At 53.1% G+C, this 24738-nt stretch overlaps 1 protein-coding gene across 1 annotated transcript in view; it reads left to right on the top strand.

Annotated features, from left to right (window-relative positions):
- The window catches only part of LOC133347746 (uncharacterized), a 224126-nt gene that overhangs the window by 84781 nt on the left and 114607 nt on the right, over positions 1 to 24738 (top strand). Inside the window, exon 6 of the mRNA XM_061560300.1 lies at positions 22354 to 22394. Within this exon, the coding sequence (XP_061416284.1) occupies positions 22354 to 22394 (41 nt within the window). The remainder of the gene's footprint in view (positions 1 to 22353; positions 22395 to 24738) is intronic.

Below are 24738 nucleotides of genomic sequence, written 5' to 3'. Positions count from 1 at the left end.
GGACATTGCTGTGCTGAGGATGTGTGTCGGTCTTCATGGACATTGCTGTGCTGAGGATGTGTGTCGGTCTTCACGGACATTGCTGTGCTGAGGATGTGTGTCGGTCTTCATGGACATTGCTGTGCTGAGGATGTGTGTCGGTCTTCATGGACATTGCTGTGCTGAGGATGTGTGTCGGTCTTCACGGACATTGCTGTGCTGAGGATGTGTGTCATTCTTCATGGACATTGCTGTGCTGCGTTTCCTGATCAATGTCCAAAAGCACTCCAGCTTGCTCTCGTCCGCCTCTTAATTTCTTGATCTTTTTAGAATCCCGAATCTACATTCGATAACAAAGACCCCCCATATAAAGCCTTCACAGACCGTTGGGCAAGTGCTGTAGTGAGCAGCTATTGAAGGCCGGCACGGCACACAAGGGGGTGGGTAGCCAGCACCACGCCCGTCCGCCTTTGTCTCCCTAATGACCATGTTTACGCAACACACTAAGTACTATGGGAGGCCCAGGACAGGTTCAGATAATCGTCACTGATGGTGGCCGTGAGCTGGATTCGAACCCAGGTCGCCGGGCTTATAGCGCAGTGCACGAACCAATACCACTCCACAATAGAATGCCTGTCCATCTGTGCCGCTCCCACAAACATCTTCACTTGTTCAGTGAACTAACGGGCACGACTTTTATCTTGAGCCCGACTTTGCAGCTTTTTTTATTGAATTCCTCAATCATTTCCCGAAATGCCTTTCTGCTTGTTGCTATAATGACTGTGTCATCGGCACATCTGAGATGGAGTGAAACAAATCTCTTCTTTATGTGAACGCCTTTATTTCTCCACTGGGTCACATGTTCTTTCATGGTCATCAAAAGCTAGGACTAATAGCATGACTTATTATTTAAGTCTTTTCTGGAATCTTCGTCATATTATGTGTGGCCATGTGGGAGAGAATCATTGTTTTTGTTCGACTAAAATGTTTACATAATGGCACACGGTTGCAGTCCTGTTCTGTCTCTGTTCAGTCTATTAAACATGCGTTTCAACGTGGACGTGCAGATGTCTATGAACACTTTGTTCAATGTACGAATAAAGAACGTGTTTTTACCACTGCTTTCTCAGAAGGAAAACTGTAGCTCTTGCATTCATTATCCACCATAAATCCCATGCATGCAATCGTAAAACCCTGTTTTTTTGTTTTTAAATATATGCCCCAACAGTGAAAGATAATGGATTTCATGTGTGCAGTCCGTTGGGTTAATATTTATTTCTGGTTAATTTGCATGAGGAAGATTGATCTCTTTCTCGGCTGTTCTCTTGCTCGCATGCTGCCCATTTTGAGTTGGGATTTAATTAGCTCCATTCTGGAAGCTCCCTTGACGAACCAGTTTGTACATTTGCATCGAGCTGAAAAGGTTCGCGTTCATAGCGCGTGTGTACAGCCCTTTGTCAATCCACTGCTGGATGACAACTTCCCTCACGCCATGTCGATTGCAGGGGTTGTTTAACCATACTTCACCACGCCTGTCAGTGCTGGTTGGTGAAAGGGCGAGGTCCTGGACCGGTTCGAATATCACTTGCCACTTGTGTTAGCCGTGCCTGGGAATCGAACGCAAGTCCTCTGATTCATACTGCAGCGTGCAAGCCACAGTGAGTGAGAGGGCGTTCAAGCCAGCCAGGTTGTGGGTGGGGAGTGGTGGCGCAGTGGTTATCGCACTGCGCTACGATCTCGGTGGTCCGAGTTCAAATCCCGCTCATGGCCAGCATCGGTAACGAATATCTGAACGGGTCCTGGGCCTCCCCTTGGTCGACTAAGCCTCAAATAAGTCCCTGGTGCAGTGTTTAAACATCAGCACTGGCTCGGCGAAGGCGGCCAGGCATGGTGCTGGCAACCCACCCTCACGTCGTGTGCTGTACTGGCGTTCGTAGGTGCTCGCTAACAGCACTTGCCCCGCGTTCTGTGTATGTCTATACGGGGGATCTTTGTCTTTGTCGTGGGGCACGTTTCTCCTCCGTGACCGTGTCGCGATGCGTTGTGGGCCGGTGGCGCCGTGTGAGTCCAGGCAGGTCACAGTTTAGTTTTCGGTGGTCTCTCCGCAAGCCGCACCTCCTCCACACAACATCGTGGATTCGAGAATCCACGAAGTCGTTTCGTCTCATCCAACCCATCGCCGTTGTGCCGTCTGTCCCGCCAGCACCGTCCATCATCATCGTCTGTCTGTGTGCGACACGACGAGCTAAGGAGTTGTGACGAAGCGAGCCGTTCGGATGAGGACACGAGAAGGCATCGGTTTGGACCACCCCCCCACCGTCACGATTCGATGCAAGAGGCGCTTATTTTGTTCGCTTACAACTTTGGTGAATGTGTTGCAACGCAGTCGGTTGCAGGGGTTGCGCGAGCCGACTCCTTACAATGCGCAGCGAATCGACCAAACGTCCGTGTCTCACACACACACACACGTGCATGAACCAACGCACGTGCATGAACCAACGCACGTGCTTGAACCAACGCACGTGCATGAACCAACGCACGTGCATGAACCGTGAGCTTTAGTCGACGACGCACCGCTACGCCCGCAATTGCCCTTCCGTGAGCAATCACCCACGCACTTTGTTTGCTCGAGAGCTAACGAAGAGTTTACCTGCTCCTAATGAAGACCCCGCGGCCGCCGCGTGCTGCCAGTGCGCTCTCGTTTACGATGACAAAGTGAGGCCGCGACTTCACGCGGTGAGCGAACAGACGCATCAGGGATCCTCCCCCCGCCCTGTAACGGAGCGCTCGTCAATTACGGCGAAGCCGAACGGAATTGCCACGCACTGCGCAGGCTGCCGGGGGTTTCACTGGCGATACAATCAAACGAGACGCTTCGGATTAACGGAGGCTCTGCAAATGCAAGCGCGCGTTCGGACCCCGTGGCACAACTCCCAACACGCACTCCGATGTGGAGGGCCTCCGGCTCATGACGCGGGGGGGGGGGGGGGGAGCGATTACTCGCGGCTCATTCCTCTCACTTTGAAGTTGGTCGAATGTTCTCACCGACACAGCTGGGTGGTAGTGTCCCTGTTGCATGTCCTGCCATCAAAAACTTCCGCAAACAAAGACAACGATACCCCGTATAGTCTTAACAGACTTGGGGCAAGTGCTGTTAGCGAGCAACTATGAAGGCCGGAATGGCACATGGGGGGGGGGGGGTGGCCAACCCCACGGCCGGCCGCCTTTATCTCCCCAGTGGCGATGTTTACACAACGCACTGCATACTCACTTGAGGCTAAGTCGACCTAGGGGATGCCCAGGACCGTTTCAGATAATCGTCACTGGTGTTGTCCGTGAGCGGGAATCGAACTCGGGTGGCCGATGTTCGCCGCGCCAACCGCGACCCCACCGCTCCCCCACGGTTCCGCACACGGCCACGAAAACAAGTCGACGCTAAAGGCTGCCGCCACGGCGGGGACCTTCCTCTCCGCCGACCGTGCGCGACGCAGCTTCTCCCCATCCCTGCGCGAGGTTCAATGCCCACGGCCGAGCCGCGCGGAATGTGGAGGCCGAATTGTCGACGGGGACGGCGGCCGTTGGAGGCCTCGGGGACAGGCAGGGGCCTGGGCAGGCTCACGCGACGGGGATCTCGGCAGCGCCCGCTCACAGTGCTGATGGTGATGGGGGCCTCGCCATGGGCACCGTCAGGCCGCTGACCGAGCGCTCATCGAGATAATTCGGACGCCGGCCGTGCATGGAGTCACTTTTCTACGTACCGCCCTTTTATTATCGATCCACTGCTGGATGAGGGGCTCTCCACGCCGTACGGGTCGTGGTGGTTATTTCGCCGCACTGAACCGCTCGGGTGCCGCTCAGCGTTGCGTAAAAGTCATCGGCTGCGATTTGCATTCTGACAGGCGCGGTTCGTCCACGAGGTGCGTTGACGTCGCTCCACCAATCATCTGGGGGTGAATTTTTTTTATATATAATAAAAAATACTTTTCTACAAATAATTTTGTCGTGTTAAAAAACTAAAAATATAATAATTATTTCAATGTGAATTGCCTAATGAAGATACGATGTTAAGATGCTCATTAGAAACCGCTGCAATGCCACAGTCTGATTCGTGCCTCGGGGAGGTTTCGGGGTGGCTCTGAAGGCGTCTGAGTGAGAGATTTCCCTTCATTCATTGCGACGAGCTTCGCATTGTAGCCACGCCGTTTGAGACCCATTCAGAGTGGTGAAAAAGGCTGTAATGAGACGATGTCACAACGCGAGGCTGCACTGTGCAAATACAGCGGCTCGCGGTCCCCACACGCTCTCGACTTGTGGCCGTGTGTAGAGTGGACTTGAGGGTCACGGGAAGAGCATTTTAGTGATTTGTTGTTTTGTTTCAAATCGTTTATAAACACCTACCGTCGGGAGATTACTTTATAAACACCTACCGTCGATATATCACTTTCAAGAGAAGGCCAGTATCACAACGAGGTTCAGTTCTTCTTAATGAGAACACCGTCTTTTCAGAGGTCACTCACAACAGCCCCACCTCGTGGAGATGTCACGAGCCGCCACTGCCCATTGTAATCGGGTTAATATTTAGAGGTTGTTCAGGAACCGCTCCTCTTCCTCTCACCATCGATGCCGCACGGGGTCAGCAACCAAAATAACAAGAGACCTTTTTTTTTTAATTCGGTAAAAAAAACTCGCAATATTTCAAGAGCCGCGATGCACTGCGCTGGTGAATACGAGACGGTGGCGGCCCTTCAATGACAACGTCACGAAGCAGTCCGCCAGGAGCCGCGTGCGGCTGCCGAGCAGCAGGTTGCCGACCCCTGACCTATGCCTACGCGATGACCCCATGCATTGGCTGTCAGAGATGTCTCAACTCCGTTGAGCACCCGGTAAATGATTGAGGGATTATCTCGAAATTCACAGTGCTTCAGTTTGGCAGGCAGATTAATAAAACCAGGAGACGTGACCTTCACAATGGCATCTTAATTTTGAATGGGCCCCCCGTTCGCCACGTTGATGTTGTTGTGTGTAGACATTGGTGCGTAGAAGTACAGCACAACAATGCATTGTGGTGCATTGCCCTCTGCAACTTGTCGTGCACGATGACCGGAGGTGAGGGGGTGGGACAACACCCAACGTGGCGTGATCCCGTGTTGTAGTATATTCTTGAAAAAGAATATGAATAGCTTGAGAAGGTTGGGTCACTCGTGGCATGAAGCTTTCTCTTTTCGTGACCCACAGTAGGTTGGGTTAATAATCTCGCAGGCGAGGGCCTGGTATTCAGGAGGTCGAGGGTTCGATCCCGACCTTGACACCTGCTGTATATTTGGAGTCTGCGTGCCTCTCTCCACGTGGTCGCGTGGATTTTTCTTCGGGTCCTCCGGTTTTTCCCTCCACATTTATAATCAACACACGTTTAGGGTATTTGGCTGCTATAAATGTCCACGTGATAAGCCACTTCGTTGAGCTATAGTTTGTGATAGCCAGGTCGCTTCCGAAATATGTCTGTATAGCTCGTGGACCTTACCTGGTAAATAAGAAAATAGATTAGTTTAGTTAGTTTAATCAGTCACCCGCACAATCAGACATTGAAAAAACCGATGTGAAAAATGCGCCCGCTAAAACCTTGAACAACAGCGTCTCTGCGCTTCCCACCCGCTCGGCCTCAAGAGCAGGGCTCACAACGTACTCGCTGGCGATCGCAGTTACTTCGCGATGCTGACAAGCAAAAAAAAGTTCCCGTCGCGCTGAGCAGGGCAATTTTTATTTTAGCACCGAGGAAGATGCCCCTGGGGAGGTCACATGGGTGGGGAATCGGGAATATACGGGAACTCCGAAACCCTTATATCGTATTAATGCTTATGCTAAATGTTACGCGTGAGCCAAGTTCCCTGTGTCCTGGGCACTGGAATGGTGTTCTAATGTCTATGTCCGGAGCATGTTGGTGGCCGAAAATGACAACGTGATTTAATGTAAGTACTCAAAGCCACCCAGCCATGCATCTGGTGGCTAAGCCAGCAGCTTCATGTCGTGAACGATTCACCCAGAAGTCCGTAAATCCCGGCGTGCAATTTCTCTTTTAACCATCGTTGTAAAAAAAAAATCCTCTTGCAACCTTTTGTTGCTAAGTCAAGAGGTGATAACAATGCAACATCTCCACTGCTGCTGCTGCAGAATTCCCTCACGTAAAGTGTTGTTATTGGCGTCACGCTGAAATACATTCTGCATTCATATACCCGGGGCCTGACCTGTGGCTTGGGGTCATTTTTCGGTCATTAAAATACTCATAAATTTACAACCATTTGTAAATCCACTGCTGGACAAAAATACCTTTTCTTCACGTTGTGTTGGTCATTGTGTTTTTACTTTTCTTGTCATACTTCACCAATATGGTTTGTGCAGGTTTGTGAAGGCAAGGGGCATAGGAGCCAGTTCAGTGAGTCACACTAGCTAGTGATGTTAGCCGTGACCGGGAATTGAACTCAGGTCGCCAGGGTCCTAGCACAGTGTAGGCGTCACGGCGCTACTGCTCCACCCCATACCAACCAATGCTTAACTCATAAACGCGTATTATTTCTGAGTGTATGCGTGTTAAATTTAGAAAATAGGCATTCGCGAGCAATATCACGATTCATAATTGACGTTTGGGTCAGACCACCGGGCGAGACAAATGTGTGTCATAAGCCCTGCACCACCCGACACAGTGAATGTATAAAAGATGTCACGTAGACGGACTTGCCAGCGTGTTACTGCTTTATCATGCCCGTGTGCTGGGCAGCAATGGCGCAAAACGTTGAATAATTGGGCACGAAGTTTTGGATGTTCAAGAGCATAACTAATGTGAGCACGTTAACCTCTGACCATCGATTCCAGCCACTTTCTGCTTTCTTGTTGGACACTTTGATGACACCACACCCCCCTATATAAGGCCAAAGGCTGGAGGGCATTTTCACAATTTTGGCAAACGCCTGATAATGCTGGTTGTAGCTATCAACGGAACGTCCAACAACACTGGTGAGCTGAAGCAGCGGTGCATTGCCAGATTGGTTCAGGCCAAAACTTATTCATTGGCTGTGTCGGGCGGAGGAGGGTTTACGACGCAATATTTTATGTGCATGGTGATCTGACCCAACAATCCATTAATTATCAATCGTGTACGCTTGTTCATAATTGTCGTTTTTCAGGAGTACATTTTATGCATTTCAACGATCAGAAGCCGCCACGGTGGCGAGATGTTAACTGCCTCGCCTGAATTTCGATTTAAAACTTTCGTGGCTGCAGGGATTCATAGTCTCGGTTCTTTCAGTAAAGTCACGTAGAAGGGAAATAATAAAATAATAACAATTATTTTCTTGCTGTAGTTTTCACACCTGCTCATGATTGCTTGTGTTGCAATCGAAACGTGAGAATTTGTATTATGTCTTATTTTTGTTATTTTATTTTTTCCCTTCTATGTGACTTTACCGAAAGAACCAAGAATATACCTCGCCTGGTATGCAGGAGGTCGTGGGTTCGATCCTGACCCTGACGTCTGCTGCTGCTGCTGTACATTTGGAGTTCTCTCTCCCCATGGGCACGTGGATTTTTCTCCGGGTCTTCCCCTTTTTTGCCTCCACATTTACAATCGGCTTCACGTGTTTCGAGTGCGTGGCTTCTGCGACACATTTCCGCGTCATAAGCCGCTTCGTTGAACTATCAACAAGGGTTGTTGAGTTTTCACGCCTCAGTCCGTTGGGCATCTTCAGCATGCCACGGCCACGCGTTGGCCGACCGTGCCAGCTTGCGGTGCGTTGTCCGTGCGCCCGCCTGCTTCACGTCCTGGCTCTCTCTCTCTCTCGCATGCGGCTCCCTGGCGCTGTCGGGCCGCGTCGATTCGTCGAGATCCCTAATCTCGCGGCGTGTGAGGCTAATCGCGCGTGCGAGGATCAACGGACGTTGTCCGTTGCGCAGTGGTTGGCCTGCCGCACTGTTGAAGCCGAAAATCCCAATCTTATTCCCGGTCACGGCTCACGTTAGTGGCAAGCGATGTCTGAACTGCTTCTGGCGGCGTTACCCGCGGCACCAACCCAGTGTGGTGAAGTATGGTGAAACAACCCCGATGACACACTGATGGGCATGTGGTAGCCCTCATCCGTCAACGGACTGACATCTGCGAAAACTGCTGGACATCTGTGAAAAATAGCTTCTTAGCTCATCGGATTCCTCCAGTATCAATACACATTCCGATTCCGAGATACACGTGTTGACGGTGAGTGTGGTAAGTGAGTTTCAGGTCGCGTTCTAACCATAGGAGGAGCGGTAGTGTAACGGTTAGCGTGCTCAGCTACAAACCTGGTAGCCCGAGTTCGATTCCCACTCAGGGCCAACACAAGTGATCATTGTTTGAACTGCTTTTGGGCCTTCACTAGGTCGATTCAGCCTCAAATAAGTACCTGGTGCGATGTGTAAACATCGTCACTGGGGAGACAAAGGCGGTCGGGCGTGGTGCTGGCCACCCACCCGCTAGTGTGGCATACCGGCCTTTATAGGTGCTCGCTAACAGCACTTGCCCCAACAGTCTGTTAAGACTATGAGGGGGATCTTTGTCTTTTTCTTGACCAAGGTTGCTCGCAATAATGGCAGTCTGAAGATGCTCCGCTCACACCGAGGACACGACACAACACGACACAACACGGCACAACAAGGCATGCATGTTTTAGTTATTTTCCGGCCGTGCGGTTTAAACCAACGAGGGCGGTCGGGAAACCCGTTTGTGTTTCACCGTTCGTCGGCAATAGCGGCGGGGGGGGGGGGCAGAAACACATCCTGGCGCTCACCAAGGCTGTGATTATAATATCTATTGGGGGACACAAGTCCCCCACCTCACCGTGCTCTCCGCTTAATGTTGCAACATAACTCAAAAGCGGACTTCACTCAACAATGTTACAAATGCCGCACTCGTTCAGCAAAGGAAATAACTAATTGGTTTTGCTTATTTTTTTTAATATCCGGCAGTTACTGCCCCGCTAAAAGTAAAACTAACGCTAAAAGTAAAACTAACGCCGTTAAATTAAAGCGCGGCAAAGCGGTGTGCCGCTGGCCTCGCGTTTACCAGCGCCGGCACCGGTGAGGGGTATTAGGCCTACTCTTCCACGCGGGCCGGCCCGTCTTGAGAGAGATGGGAGCCTACTCACAGCTAACTTGGGGGGTCGGCAGCCACACGGCTCTCCACAGAGCCGCTGCGTTGACGGTGTTTATCCAGAAACCCGCCGTCTCTCGTATTCACCGAAGTGCAATTGAAATAGTGAGCGTTTGATGTTTTGTTTGTTAACGAATTAGTTTTCTTTGTTCTTTCGGTAAAGTCACGTAGAAGGGAAACATTAAAATAATAAAAATATAAAAACAATAAAATTCTCACGACGTGTCGATTGCAACACAAGCAATCATCATCAGGTGTGAAAACCACAGCAAGAAAATTTGAAAAAAGTTGTGGTTTTCACACCTGATGATGATTGCTTGTGTTGCAATCGAAACGTCGTGAGAATTTTATTGTTTTATATTTTTACTATTTTATTGTTTCCCTTCTACGTGACCAATAATATGAATCCCTGCAGTCACGAAAGCTTTAAATCAAAATTTTACGAATTCGTTGTTCTGTTTGGTGACACCCTGACCCAGAGGGAGGACCAGGAGCGGATCAGATTCGTCGTCACGGATGTTGGCCGTGGCCAGGAATTGAACTCGCGTCGGTCGGCTGGTATTCTTCTCCGCTTGTGATCTATCGACGATCCGCGAGCGTTCGGGTGTTTGTCATAAGGTCGCTTCCTACGTCGTAGATTCCCCAGGCAGGGGTTAGTTCTCGCCTGATGTTTTCAATATCGCTGGTATACTAGAATGAGTGGCACGTGATTAGTAGGCACGGCCGTAGCAAAACGGGTAAACTTGATGTGGTGTGCCGGGTGGGGAATTTTTATTTTCCGGGTTGTTTTCAACGGTGAAGCCCTGCCGCCTGGTTCATCGCTCAACGCGCTAACCGCTGCCCCGCAGATCTCCTGCACGCAGGTGTGCACACGCACAGGCAGGTGCAGGACGCATGCGATGATGCGATGAGACAGCGGTTAGGCCTCGGAAAGGTCACGCGGGGTGGAGAGAGACGGAAAGATGCAAATGGACGCGGCGGAGAAGCTTGAACCTGCACTCGGGCCGCAGTTCCCGGGACACGTGGCAAGCGGTTACCAGAAAGTGTCTGGTGCGGTTACCATCCACACCCATCCACATCCATCCACATCCATCCACATCCATCCATCATACATCCATCACCCATCCATCACTCATCCATCACCCATCCATCACCCATTCATCACTCATCCACCACCCATCCACCACCCATCCATCACTCATCCACCACACATCCATCACCCATCCACCACCCATCCATCACCCATCCACCACCCATCCATCACCCATCCACCACTCATCCACCACTCATCCATCACCCATCCACCACCCATCCATCACCCATCCACCACCCATCCACCACCCATCCACCACCCATCCATCATCCATCCACCACTCATCCATCACCCATCCATCACCCATCCACCACCCATCCATCACCCATCCATCACCCATCCACCACCCATCCACCACTCATCCATCACCCATCCATCACCCATCCACCACCCATCTACCACCCATCCATCACTCATCCACCACCCATCCACCACCCATCCATCATCCATCCACCACTCATCCATCTCCCATCCACCACCCATCCATCACCCATCCATCACCCATCCACCACCCATCCACCACTCATCCATCACCCATCCATCACCCATCCACCACCCATCTACCACCCATCCATCACTCATCCATCACTCATCCATCACTCATCCATCACCCATCCACCACCCATCCATCACCCATCCACCACCCATCCACCACCCATCCATCACCCATCCATCACCCATCCACCACCCATCCACCACCCATCCACCACTCATCCACCACCCATCCATCACCGATCCACCACCATCCATCACCATCCATCACCCATCCACCACCATCCATCACCCATCCATCCCCATCCACCCATCCATCACCCATCCACCACCCATCCATCACCCATCCACACCCATCCATCACCCATCCACCACCCATCCATCACCCATCCACCACCCATCCATCACCCATCCACCACCCATCCACCACCCATCCATCACCCATCCACCACCCATCCATCACTCATCCACCACCCATCCACCACCCATCCACCACCCATCCACAACCCATCCACCACCCATCCATCACCCATCCACTACCCATCCATCACCCATCCATCACTCATCCACCACCCATCCATCACCCATCCACCACCCATCCATCACCCATCCATCACCCATCCACCACCCATCTATCACTCATCTACCACCCATCCATCACCCATCCATCACCCATCCATCACGCATCCACCACCCATCCACCACCCATCCATCACCCATCCATCACCCATCCATCACCCATCTACCACCCATCCATCACTCATCCATCACTCATCCATCACTCATCCATCACCCATCTACCACCCATCCATCACCCATCCACCACCCATCCACAACCCATCCACCACCCATCCATCACCCATCCACTACCCATCCATCACCCATCCATCACTCATCCACCACCCATCCATCACCCATCCACCACCCATCCATCACCCATCCATCACCCATCCACACCCATCTATCACTCATCTACCACCCATCCATCCCATCCATCACCCATCCATCACGCATCCACCACCCATCCATCACCCATCCATCACCCATCCACCACCCATCCACCACCCATCCATCATCCATCCACCACTCATCCATCACCCATCTATCACCCATCCACCACCCATCCATCACCCATCCATCACCCATCCACCACCCATCCATCACCCATCCATCCCATCCACCACCCATCCACCACTCATCCATCACTCATCCATCACCCATCCACCACCCATCCATCACCCATCCACCACCATCCACCACCATCCATCACTAATCCTCACCCATCCATCACCCATCCATCACCCATCCATCACCCATCCACCACCCATCCATCACCCATCCACCCTCATCCATCACCATCCACACCCATCCACCACCCATCACACTCATCCACCCATCCACACCATCCACCACTCATCCATCACCCATCCATCACCCATCCACCACCCATCCATCACCCATCCATCACCCATCCACCACCATTACCACTCATCCATCACCATCCCATCACCCATCACCCATCCACCACCCATATACCACCCATCCATCATCATCCACCACTCATCCACCACTCACAACACCCATCCACACTCATAATCACCCATCCACCACCCATCCACCACCCATCCATCACCCATCCATCCCCATCACATCACCAACACCATCATCACCATCCATCACCCATCCACCACCATCCATCACCCATCCCCACGATCACCACCCATCCATCACCACCACCACCACATCCACCACCCATCCATCACCATCCATCACCCATCCACCACCCATCCATCACTCATCTACCACCCATCCATCACCATCCATCACCCATCCATCACCCATCCACCACCCATCCACCACCATCCACCACCCATCCATCATCCATCCACCATCATCCATCACCCATCCATCACCCATCCACCACCCATCCATCACCATCCATCACCCATCCACCACCCTCACCACTATCCATCCCCATCCATCACCATCCACACCCTATACCAACCATCCATCACCATCCATCACTCACCATCACCCATCAACACCATCATCACCCATCCACCCCATCAACACCCATCCATCACCCCTCCATCACCCATCCATCACTATCCTCCACCATCCACCCCCATCATCACCCATCCTCACCCATCCCACCCATCCACCACTCATCCATCAACATCCATCACCCATCCACCACCATCTACCACCATCCACACTCATCCATCACTCATCCATCACTCATCCATCACCCATCCACCACCCATCCATCACCCACCCAACATCCAACACCCATCCATCACCCACCATCCACTAATCCTACACCATCATCACCCATCCATCACCCATCCATCACCCATCCAACAACCATCCACCACCCATCACCACTATCCACCACCATCCAATCACCGATCCACCACCCATAATCCACCCATCCTCACCCATACACACCCATCCATCACCCATCCACCACCATCCATAACCATCCCCCATCCACACCCATCCATCACCCATCCACCACCCATCCATCACCCATCCACCACCCATCCATCACCCATCCATCACCCATCCACCACCCATCCATCACCCATCCACCACCATCCATCACTCATCCACCACCCATCCACCACCCATCCACCACCCATCCATCACTCATCCATCACCTATCCACCACCCATCCACCACCCATCCATCACCCATCCACCACCCATCCATCACCCATCCATCACTCATCCACCACCCATCCATCACCCATCCACCACCCATCCATCACCCATCCATCACCCATCCATCACCATCCACCACCCATCCATCACTCATCTACCACCCATCCATCACCCATCCATCACCCATCCATCACCCATCCACCACCCATCCATCACCCATCCATCACCCATCCACCACCCATCCACCACCCATCCATCATCCATCCACCACTCATCCATCACCCATCCATCACCCATCCACCACCCATCCATCACCCATCCATCACCCATCCACCACCCATCCATCACCCATCCATCACCCATCCACCACCCATCTACCACCCATCCATCACTCATCCATCACTCATCCATCACCCATCCACCACTCATCCATCACCCATCCACCACCCATCCACCACCCATCCATCACCCATCCACCACCCATCCACCACCCATCCATCACCCATCCATCACCCATCCATCACTAATCCTCCACCCATCCATCACCCATCCATCACCCATCCATCACCCACCCACCACCCATCCACCACCCATCCATCACCCATCCACCACTCATCCATCACCCATCCACCACCCATCCACCACCCATCCATCACTCATCCACCACCCATCCATCATCCATCCACCACTCATCCATCACCCATCCATCACCCATCCACCACCCATCCATCACCCATCCATCACCCATCCACCACCCATCCACCACTCATCCATCACCCATCCATCACCCATCCATCACCATCCACCACCCATCTACCACCCATCCATCACTCATCCACCACTCATCCACCACTCATCCATCACCCATCCACCACTCATCCATCACCCATCCACCACCCATCCACCACCCATCCATCACCCATCCATCACCCATCCATCATTCATCCACCACCCATCCACCACCCATCCATCACCCATCCACCACCCATCCACCACCCATCCATCACCCATCCATCACCCATCCATCACTAATCCTCCACCCATCCATCACCCATCCATCACCCATCCATCACCCATCCACCACCCATCCACCACCCATCCATCACCCATCCACCACTCATCCATCACCCATCCACCACCCATCCACCACCCATCCATCACTCATCCACCACCCATCCATCATCCATCCACCACTCATCCATCACCCATCCATCACCCATCCACCACCCATCCATCACCCATCCATCACCCATCCACCACCCATCCACCACTCATCCATCACCCATCCATCACCCATCCATCACCCATCCACCACCCATCTACCACCCATCCATCACTCATCCACCACTCATCCACCACTCATCCATCACCCATCCACCACTCATCCATCACCCATCCACCACCCATCCACCACCCATCCATCACCCATCCATCACCCATCCATCATTCATCCACCACCCATCCATCACCCATCCATCACCCATCCATCACCCATCCACCACCCATCCATCACCCATCCACCACCGATCCACCACCCATCCATCACCCATCCACCACCGATCCACCACCCATCCATCACCCATCCATCACCTATCCACCACCCATCCATCACTCATCTACCACCCATCCATCACCCATCCATCACCCATCCATCACCCATCCATCACCCATCCACCACCCATCCACCACCCATCCACCACCCATCCACCACTCATCCATCACCCATCCATCACCCATCCACCACCCATCCATCACCCATCCATCACCCATCCACCACCCATCCACCACTCATCCATCACCCATCCATCACCCATCCATCACCCATCCACCACCCATCTACCACCCATCCATCACTCATCCACCACTCATCCACCACTCATCCATCACCCATCCACCACTCATCCATCACCCATCCACCACCCATCCACCACCCATCCATCACCCATCCATCACCCATCCATCATTCATCCACCACCCATCCATCACCCATCCATCACCCATCCATCACCCATCCACCACCGATCCACCACCCATCTATCACCCATCCACCACTCATCCATCACCCATCCACTACCCATCCATCACCCATCCACCACCCATCCACCACCCATCCACCACCCATCCATCACTCATCCATCAATCACCACAGCTTCAGAACCGGCGCTGAGCGGGGCTCTGTGTGTTTCAGAGCCCCAGGCTCTGCACTGGCACAGCGCCAGTATCGGTGCGGGGTTCTAACAAGTGTCTGGAACGCAGTGGCTGGCGGGGCGAGGGTCGGCGAGCGTAGGAGGAGAGACATCTCTTTGGTCTTGAATCCAGGACGCGGCGACACTGCATCAGCAGTCGTTCAATATCTCGCGTGCTTTGTCTAAAGGGTTTAGCGATAAACACGGCAAGTGCACGAGGCACGTGTGTGGCTGCTGTACGGATACAGGAGAATAATAATAAGAAAAACAACAACCAAACCCCTTGTCGGGAAATGTTCCCCATGCGAAGTCAAAACGGCGCAATTGTCAACTTTTGTTCCGATTCAGCCGGCGTCTCGGAGCGCCGCGGTGTCGAGCGCCATCTCCAAATGACTCGCCAGCCGGCTCTCTCTCTCTCTCTCCTCTGAACAAGGGTCATCCCCCGAAACATCGTGGCGTTGTAATCGTGAGCACGGCAGCCTCTGTTCTTTTTCTCATCTTCATGTGTATGCCGTGCTCATTGACGTTACGCTCGTGCGTAACTCGTCGGGGAAGAGATCCACCCCCCCCCCCCCTCGGCGCTTCAACTCGCTCCCTCCTGCGTGTTGCTGCGCTCCGCTTCAGGGGCTGGAAGCCAACGTCGATGGTCTGACACAGCCGTGGGAGGGCCGCAGGAGAGAGGTCGTGTCGAGTTCCATAATTCCTCCCCCCTCCTCCTCCGCTGATGGAGCACAGGTCGCAGTGACGACTACGCGGTCCATTGTTTGGGCTCCATTGTCACGATCCCACTGCTGCAGCTGGCTTTGAATGCTTCTCTATGGGCCTCTGTGGGTCTCTGTGTATCTCGATGGGTCTCTGTGGGTCTGTGTATCTCTCTGGGTCTCTGTGGGTCTGTGTATCTCTCTGGGTCTCTGTGGGTCTGTGTATCTCTCTGGGTCTCTGTGGGTCTGTGTATCTCTCTGGGTCTCTGTGGGTCTGTGTATCTCTCTGGGTCTCTGTGGGTCTGTGTATCTCTCTGGGTCTCGATGTGAAATCTCCGTGTGTCTGTGGGTTTGCTGCGTAGTCCATGGTGTGGGTTGCATGTCCACACTCGCACTGCTGCGGCTGCTGTGACTTTAATACTCAGCCCGTGAAGGAGAGACATGAGCATCAGCCCATTGTTGTCCTTCGAAGGATGTCAACGCCAGGAGGTGTGACGATCGACTCTCGAGTGAAGCGTCTTTTCTGGACCTCTGCGTCGTCCCGCTGTGTTCGCCAGCGTGGAAAAATGCAGCGTCCAGAACAGACGCTTCACTTGCGGAGGTGATGCAGTGAATGGTCGCGACCATTCAGGGCGACGATTGCATTGCGGTGAATGGCAGCATCGCCCGTTGGCTGCTGGAGTGACGCGAACCCACGACGATTACGAATCGAAACCACATCGATTATTAAAACACACGTTGCATGTACGTATGTATGTGCGTTGAACTTATTTCGCACCGTACGTAGCCAACCGTGCAAATCGGAATTGCCACGTGTGTATTGCGAGCTGAGGAATCGGTGTGAACCAAGGAATGGATGCATTCTCTCACTCCAAGTAGGCAGACCAGCGGTTGGAGAGGGAAGGTTTGCGAGGTCAGAATCTGCTGGATGGAAGTTGACTCAGCACATCATCTCTCTGGGGGTGGATACAATTAGTACCACTTTGCGCGCAAGTCCTGCGCATGGACTCGTCCCTGCCATAGGAACGTGGAATTTAAACCACCGTATCAGGGATGTAAATAGGTAATGAGCACCAATGCCACAAATGAGCATTGAGGCATTGCTCATTGGGGCATCGAGGCACCGATGCTCCAATACTCAGTTGAGAAAGAAAACCATTAAACTCTTGCCATATTTTTTTTATCGTAGTCTGACCTAAACTAGTAGGAACGGTTAAATTTCGATTTAAAGCTTTCGTGACTGCAGGGATTCATCTTCTTGGTTCTTTCGGTAAAGTCACGTAGAAGGGAAGTAATAAAATAATAAAAATAATAAAAATAAAACATAATATTATGTTTTATTTTTATTATTTTATTACTTCCCTTCTACGTGACTTTACCGAAAGAACCAAGAAGATAGTAGGAACGGTGTTTTTGTTGTTGTGAACAAAGTTTGCGTAGCAACCAAAACACGGTGCAGACTCAGTTCTTTCCGAACGTCGTGGGGTAGAACGTGAGTGTCGTCGCCTCTGCTGAATCTCTCTGTAGACACCACTGCTTGGATGTCATGGGCTGCCAACAGTGCGGGCAACAGTGCGGGCAACAGAGTGCTGTAGGCAGTGCGGAGGGACGCGGTGCCGGCAACAGTGCGTCACCACCAGCGCGCTTCCTGCCAGCGACACGCGGGTTGCAGAGAGCGGAGGGCGACCTTCAATACTTTCATTTCCCACGCGGGCAAAGCGCTCGGTGTTCATGAGAACACACACCACGTGGGCAAGGCGCTCGGTGTTCATGAGAACACACACCACGCGGGCAGGGTTCTCGGTGTTCATGAGAACACACACCACGCGGGCAGGGCGCTCGGTGTTCATGAGAACACACACCACGCGGGCAGGGCGCTCGGTGTTCATGAGAACACACACCACGCGGGCAGGGTTCTCGGTGTTCATGAGAACACACACCACGTGCGCAAGGCGCTCGGTGTTCATGAGAACACACACCACGTGGGCAGGGTTCTCGGTGTTCATGAGAACACACCCCACGTGGACAGGGTTCTCGGTGTTCATGAGAACACACACCACGTGGGCAGGGTTCTCGGTGTTCATGAGAACACACACCACGTGGGCAAGGCGCTCGGTGTTCATGAGAACACACACCACGCGGGCTGGGCTCCAGCGACTCACATCTGACTTCTCCAAACACCAATTATGAACACGGCCCTCCTCCAGTGGGCATTGATCTTAAGAAGAACCATGAGGACATCTAGACACCCCCCCCCTTTCTTCTCCCTCACTTTTTTTCTCTCCTACAGGGCTATCAGAGCTTAGGAAGAAGACACCAGACGGTTATAGACATGTTTACATTGCAACTGCAATCCGTAATGTGCGGTTGTGCTGGTGTCGACCCCCCTTCATGCCCATTGTGTTGTGCACCTGAATCGTCGCGTTAACAATAAAGATATATTCTTGGTTCTTTCGGTGAAGTCACGTAGAAGGGAAATAATAAAATAATGTAAATCTTTTTTTTTGCTGTGGATTTCATACCTGATGTTTATATGTTTATTATTTTATTATTTCCCTTCTACGTGACTTTACCGAAAGAACCAAGAATATGAATCCCTGCAGTCACTAAACCTTTAAATCTAAATAAAGATATATATTTAAAAGAACTTGTTAAAAAAACACGCTTTTATGAAATGTACTAGTAATGGAAGAACTCCACGACTCCAGGAAGTGGCCCCAAAGCTTGCCATTACGTAAGGGACCGTGAGAAATTACAGCCAACGTTAGTTGAGCGTGGACAATTAGACCCAAGCCGAAACATAACATATGAAAATTATGTAAAAACATTTTTTATGATAGAAAAAGTGTTGTCATCAGTATGACATAAGTATACCAAGTTTGCAGTCGATACCACATTGGGAAGTGGGTAAAAATTAAGTTACAAGATTTGAGGATATAACGACAACAACAACAGACAGAGTGAGTTAAATGAAAGCGTGTAATAGTAAAATACTTTTTGGGCAAAAAACAAACAAACAAACAAATGGACACGGTGCAGTGCGTCGACCTGTTTGGCTTTCCAGAGTGATGTGTTATCCCGGGCCGGCTGTGCTCGTGAAGCTCTTTGCACGGTCGCCGTCCACGGCTGTCCACTCAGCACCGGCGCGGTCACGACGTTCGCATTCGCCCTTTTGACCTTTTCATAAATGGGGCGCGCGGCTGCGCTCCGTCACCGCGGGGCACCCCGCGTACGGGGAGGGGGGGGGGGGTGGGCCACCGGCCTCGCCTGGGGACATTCACCGAGGCCGGGGTCGCCTGCGCCGCGCGCGCCGCACAGCCGAGCGTGCGCGTCGCGCATGCTTCATGCTCCTGACGACATCGACCGCGATGGGGTGGGGGGCGGGGGGGCACGGGGCTGGGGGGGACCACCCCAAAGGGGCGACATCCGTGACAAGGAGCTTCACAGCTCATCGGATTCCTCCATTATGAATGCCGATTCTGAGCGCCCGGCGAGAGCCGAGTGGCTGCACCGGCTCGTGTGGCGGTGGGCGATACGTGTGACATCGCGAGCTGCAGGCGCTCCGCTGAATATTGGCTGTGGATCTCAGGGCAAGTCAGGACAAACACGTGAGCAAGCGTGCGACAATTATCGTTACGATGGCTGATGGCAAATAGATATGAAATACCAATAATTAGAATTCATACGTAACAGGAAAAACATCTGCCAGTAAGCAGTGCCAGTACTTTATGTCCGTACTCTTTCGTGGTGATAGTCGGTTACTACTTTCTGACATCCACCAGAACCTATTTGTATTTTCCACGTAAGGCCCACTAAGCTATTAGCTTCTTTTTCAGAAGCGACCTGGCCACATATAATAGCTCAACGCAGTGGCTTATCGCGTGTAAATTCATAGTAGCAGCCAAATACTCTAAACGCGTGGTGATGTTCATTCTAAATGTGGGGGGGAATCCTGGAGCACCCGGAGAAAAATCCACGCGGCCACGTGGAGAGAGACACGCAAACTCCAAATATACAGCAGCAGGCGTCGGGGTCGGGATCGAACTCACGACCTCCTGTATACCAGGCGAGGGAGTTAACATCTCCCCAAGGAGACAGAGAAACACACAAACTCCAAATATACAGCAGGCGTCTGGGTCGAACCCACGACCTCCTGTATACCAGGCAAGGTAGTTAACATCTCCCCAAGGAGAGAGAGAAACACGCACACTCCAAATATACAGCAGGCGTCTGGGTCGAACCCACGACCTCCTGTATACCAGGCGAGGTAACTAACATCTCGTCACCGTGGGCCAAATGTCGCCGACGCAAGTCTCTCGCGTCGTGCCGCAACCCAGAACAAACACCACGCGGTGTGACTCCGGCTTCCGAGGGTTCACAAATTCGAGACGCGAGGCGAGCGACTGGTGTGAGTGGGTGAGCGTCGTGAGCGAGCAATTAACTCAGCGCCGCGATTCACAATTAGTTTGTCGTGTTCGTTTAATGGCGAACGTTGACAGACAGCCCTCCGCCAACCGACAGAGCCAATCAAATCGAGTTGACGAGTGGGGAGAAATGTGCCGATTGATTTGGCTTTTTCGGCAAAGCCGGAGGGGAGGGACGGGCTGTGTGGGAGGTGCATGTTGCAAAAGCGAGCCATGCGTTGACATCGATCACGAATCACGAATCGTTCTCGTGGCCGTGGAAACCTCGGACGCTCGTTGTTCGCGTCGAACGGCTGCGGCCGATAGATTTCTTTGTAATTCACTTCCCCAATCCAGTCTTGACTTACGATGCCCCCGCTTGGCATCGACGCCGGCCGGGCGAGGCGGGGCGGACGCCGTCCATGCGGGTCGAGCCGCGGCGCTCGTGCCCGCGTCGTCGGCGAGCGGCCGCGTCGTTCGCGGGGCGGTCGACCCCCTGCCCGCCCCCGGGGGCTCTCAGAGGGACCCCTGCGGGGCGAGCGCGCAATTCTCGCTCGCCAGAAGCGAGTCGCGGCTTGGCCTCGCAACTATGGCCGCACTCGGGCTGGTCAGTACGGCAGCATTGTTGTTGTTGTTGTTATTTTACTTACTGATATATGTTAGCCGAGGTCATCCGTTGAGATGGAACTTCTCATGTGCAAGGGTGTCCGTGGCGTGACGCGTAACACGCATGTACGTATGTTGGACTTCTTTCGCACCGTACGTAGCCAACCGTGCCTCATCGTCGGTGCGGGGGAAGGACAACAGACCAAACAAAACAAGAGCCGGTTCGAAACAAATGAGAAACGGAGCAGACAAGTTGTGATGATCACGCGTACGAACGTTGTACGATTGTTTTTCTTAAACCCACAACTTATATCTGAGTGCATTTCGTGTATACACAACCTCGAGTGGATTTCTACAGCGACGGAACGAGGAACGAGACAGCAGAGGCAAGCGCGCAGGGCCATCGCGCACGCACGCATCGAATGGCGTGCACCGCCGGCGCGATTGCCACCGGGAGGGGTCCACGGTTCTGCGTGTGGACCAGACTGCCTCGGTGAACCGATGCGGGAGCGTCTATATTATTAGGCGAGCAGCCCTGGCCCTGGTGCTTATCCTGGTGGCGCGATTGCGCAGAAGGGCCGTCGCGCAACGAACTAAAGGCGCGCCGGGCGGTGGAGGCCTCGCGGCCCAGGCGGCTGGCGTCTCCAGAATCGTTTTTTGCTTTTTGCACGCTCCACTTCTTTTTTTTTTTAAACAGCGGATGCAAAAGGCACGCGGCGCTCCGTGCGTGTGCGCGCGCGTGCTTTTGCACGGCGGCAAGCGGCAGTTGTGGTGGCGGTGACAGTGGTGGCGGTGACAGTGGTGGTGGTGACAGTGGTGGCGGTGACAGTGGTGGCGGTGACAGTGGTGGTGGTGACAGTGGTGGTGACAGTGGTGGTGGTGGCGGCTTACATAACCACAGCACAGCATCCACCCCCCCCCCCCCGGCACACGTGGCCGTGGTCTGCGGGGGTGCGCGCTGGCGCAGACCGCCGCCAGCGCCGCCAGCGCCGCCGCCGCCGCGATGCCGCCGCGGCTCCGCTCGCTCACCCTGCGCCTCTCTCGCTCTCCTCCCGCAGAGCTGGGGAGCCGCGGACAAGAGGCACTGCCAAGCCAAGAGGTGAGCCGCGGTGCTGGACAGTCGCCGCGCGCGAGTTATTTCACCGCACTTTGCCACGACGCCCGGTGCGGGTTTGGGCGAAGGCGGGGGGGCACAGACGTGGGAGCGTAGAAGTACGGTACAACGGCGGAGTTTGAATCGCTGCACGCGAGGCAACCCCCTATCAACCTCTTGTGCAAGGTGGTGGTCGCCCATTGAAGCACTATCCGAGCTCGACTCTGCTCACCCCCGAATCCTGACGCAATTCCGAGTGATTTCGTTATTGGGGAAGAAAATGTAATGAACGATGTTGACGACGACGAAGCTTTTGTGTCGACTTTGTGCAGACATTGCTTTATCTCAGAACGTCATCTAATCGCGATCAATAGCGGCGTGGTGCAAAGCACTCGACTTGAAGTCAGACGGGTTTCAAGTTAAACTCCTGCCTGTGGCGCTCTCGAGGTGAGTAGCACTTTGTGGTGAAGAGAAAAGTGGTTTGTCATACGTAAAATGAAAAAAAAAACCGGTTCCCCGCTATAGGAACATGGAATTTCCACTATCTCAGAGCCACCCTCTGTGATGAGCACCGCACCCCATGCCCCTTTGAGCGGTGGGGGGAAACTTTTTAGAGTTTTTTTTTTGGAATGACAAATTGAAATGCTGGCAGGGTGTCGTGGAAATCCTGAGCGCGCAGTGGCGCGGATTATTGCGACGGGGGAGAGGTGACGTGCGTGCAAACTCGCCAACGAAGTGCGTGCGACGATGATGCGTTTTCTGTCTGGCACATAAATCCCACACATTCTGCAGCTCAGATATAAAAACTTAAACTAAAACTTTTTAAAATTGTAATTTGACAGGAAAGGCCCGCTGAGCTATATAGCTCGATTTCAGAAGCGACCTGTCGATCACAAATTATAGCTCATCTTGTGGAAATGAATAGCAGCCAGATACTCTGAACGCCTGATGTCGACCAAGGGGAGACAGACACACAAACTCCAAACATACAGGCGTCAGGGTCGGCATCGAACCTGTATACCAGGCGAGGCAGTTCACATTTGAATAACCACAAAGTGGCCATCACCACTCATTGCCCGATCGATGATGGGGTATTCTTTTAATTTTGGACAATTTCACTTGCACACAGAGACCCCTGCCTTGACAGGAGAATCAGTGACGCCGCTTTGAATCCAAGTGGTATCGTGCAGCCCGCGTCAACTTGTTTCGAGACACTGACCCTCCTATGAATACATTCAAAAGCCCGCGATGTTCTCTCGCTGCGTTCCCCTGTTGTCATTTCCACGGCCGCAGAAGCCGCCCCGTGCCAGGGGCAATACAATGAGAAAGCGGCCGACGCCTCTCATTGAGTGGCGCCGATGACTCCGCGTTGTGGCAGATTGAAGGCAACGAGGGTCAACTCCGCCCCGTGCTTGAAGCAACTTTCACCGTTTCGTCTTCCATCGTTCTGATTACTCATTGTGTTGATTCTGGGCATTTCGCTGTTGTTGTAAAGAAGCCCCCCCCGCATGATGTACAATCACACGCGCGGTGACCTCCATTGTCCCGTGCCGCTCGCTCATTCTAAAATCCACGTTCCCGTCGGCGACAGCGCCGGATTAAGCTAGTGCATATGATGTTATAAAGGGGCCCTAATTACAAAAAAACACACTTAAATATTAAAACACGTAATTTTTACTTGCATCGGTTTCGTTTGCTATACAATTCGCTAACCTTAAACACCCGGTCGTTCATAAAAGTTGAAGGCGGTATAGTACTATAGTGATAGAGCAAGTGCAGAATCACTGAACCGGAATTGATAGCTTGCAAGCATTTAGCGCGGGGCCTTTGAAAGTGCGGGGCCCGTAGCTACTACACGTGTAGCTACTTGTGCTACCAGGATAATCCAGCACTGGTCGGCGGCTGACTCGATCGCTCGCCGCACCGTGCCCGCTGCCGTCACCGCTGCCGTCACCGCGCTCTCGGTGCCCGGTTTATTTCGGGCCCCTGCTTCGGAGTCCCGCAGGTTCCACGCGAGCCGCAGTTTCTCGGCAACGAGCCCAGACCGAGGGCGGGCGCAGGCTTGGTCGCCCGGGGAGACGGACTCTCTCGGGGGGCGCTTGCCCTTGCCGGCGAGGCCAGAGGACGGGGTTGGAGACCGGGCCGAAGGTTGTGGAGGGAGTTGGGTGGAGGTTGGGCCCACGTAAGGAGCCGCCAACGGCGATTTCCCCCCCACCCCCCCAAGTTGTTTTTCTTCTGGCAGTGTCACGGTCGAGGCGGCGCATCTTGGGGCGCAGCTATAGAGGGGGGGGGGGGGGGGCAGCGTTGTGTGGCGACGAACAGGGGGCCCAGTCGGCCACAAGGGGGCCCC

This window comes from Lethenteron reissneri, chromosome 3, assembly GCF_015708825.2.
Source record: "Lethenteron reissneri isolate LAM-NWPU_2019-01 chromosome 3, ASM1570882v1, whole genome shotgun sequence".
In the NCBI taxonomy this organism is placed as follows: Eukaryota; Metazoa; Chordata; class Hyperoartia; order Petromyzontiformes; family Petromyzontidae; genus Lethenteron; species Lethenteron reissneri.
Note: the sequence above shows the minus strand (reverse complement) of the source record. Positions and strands in the feature narration are given on the sequence as shown.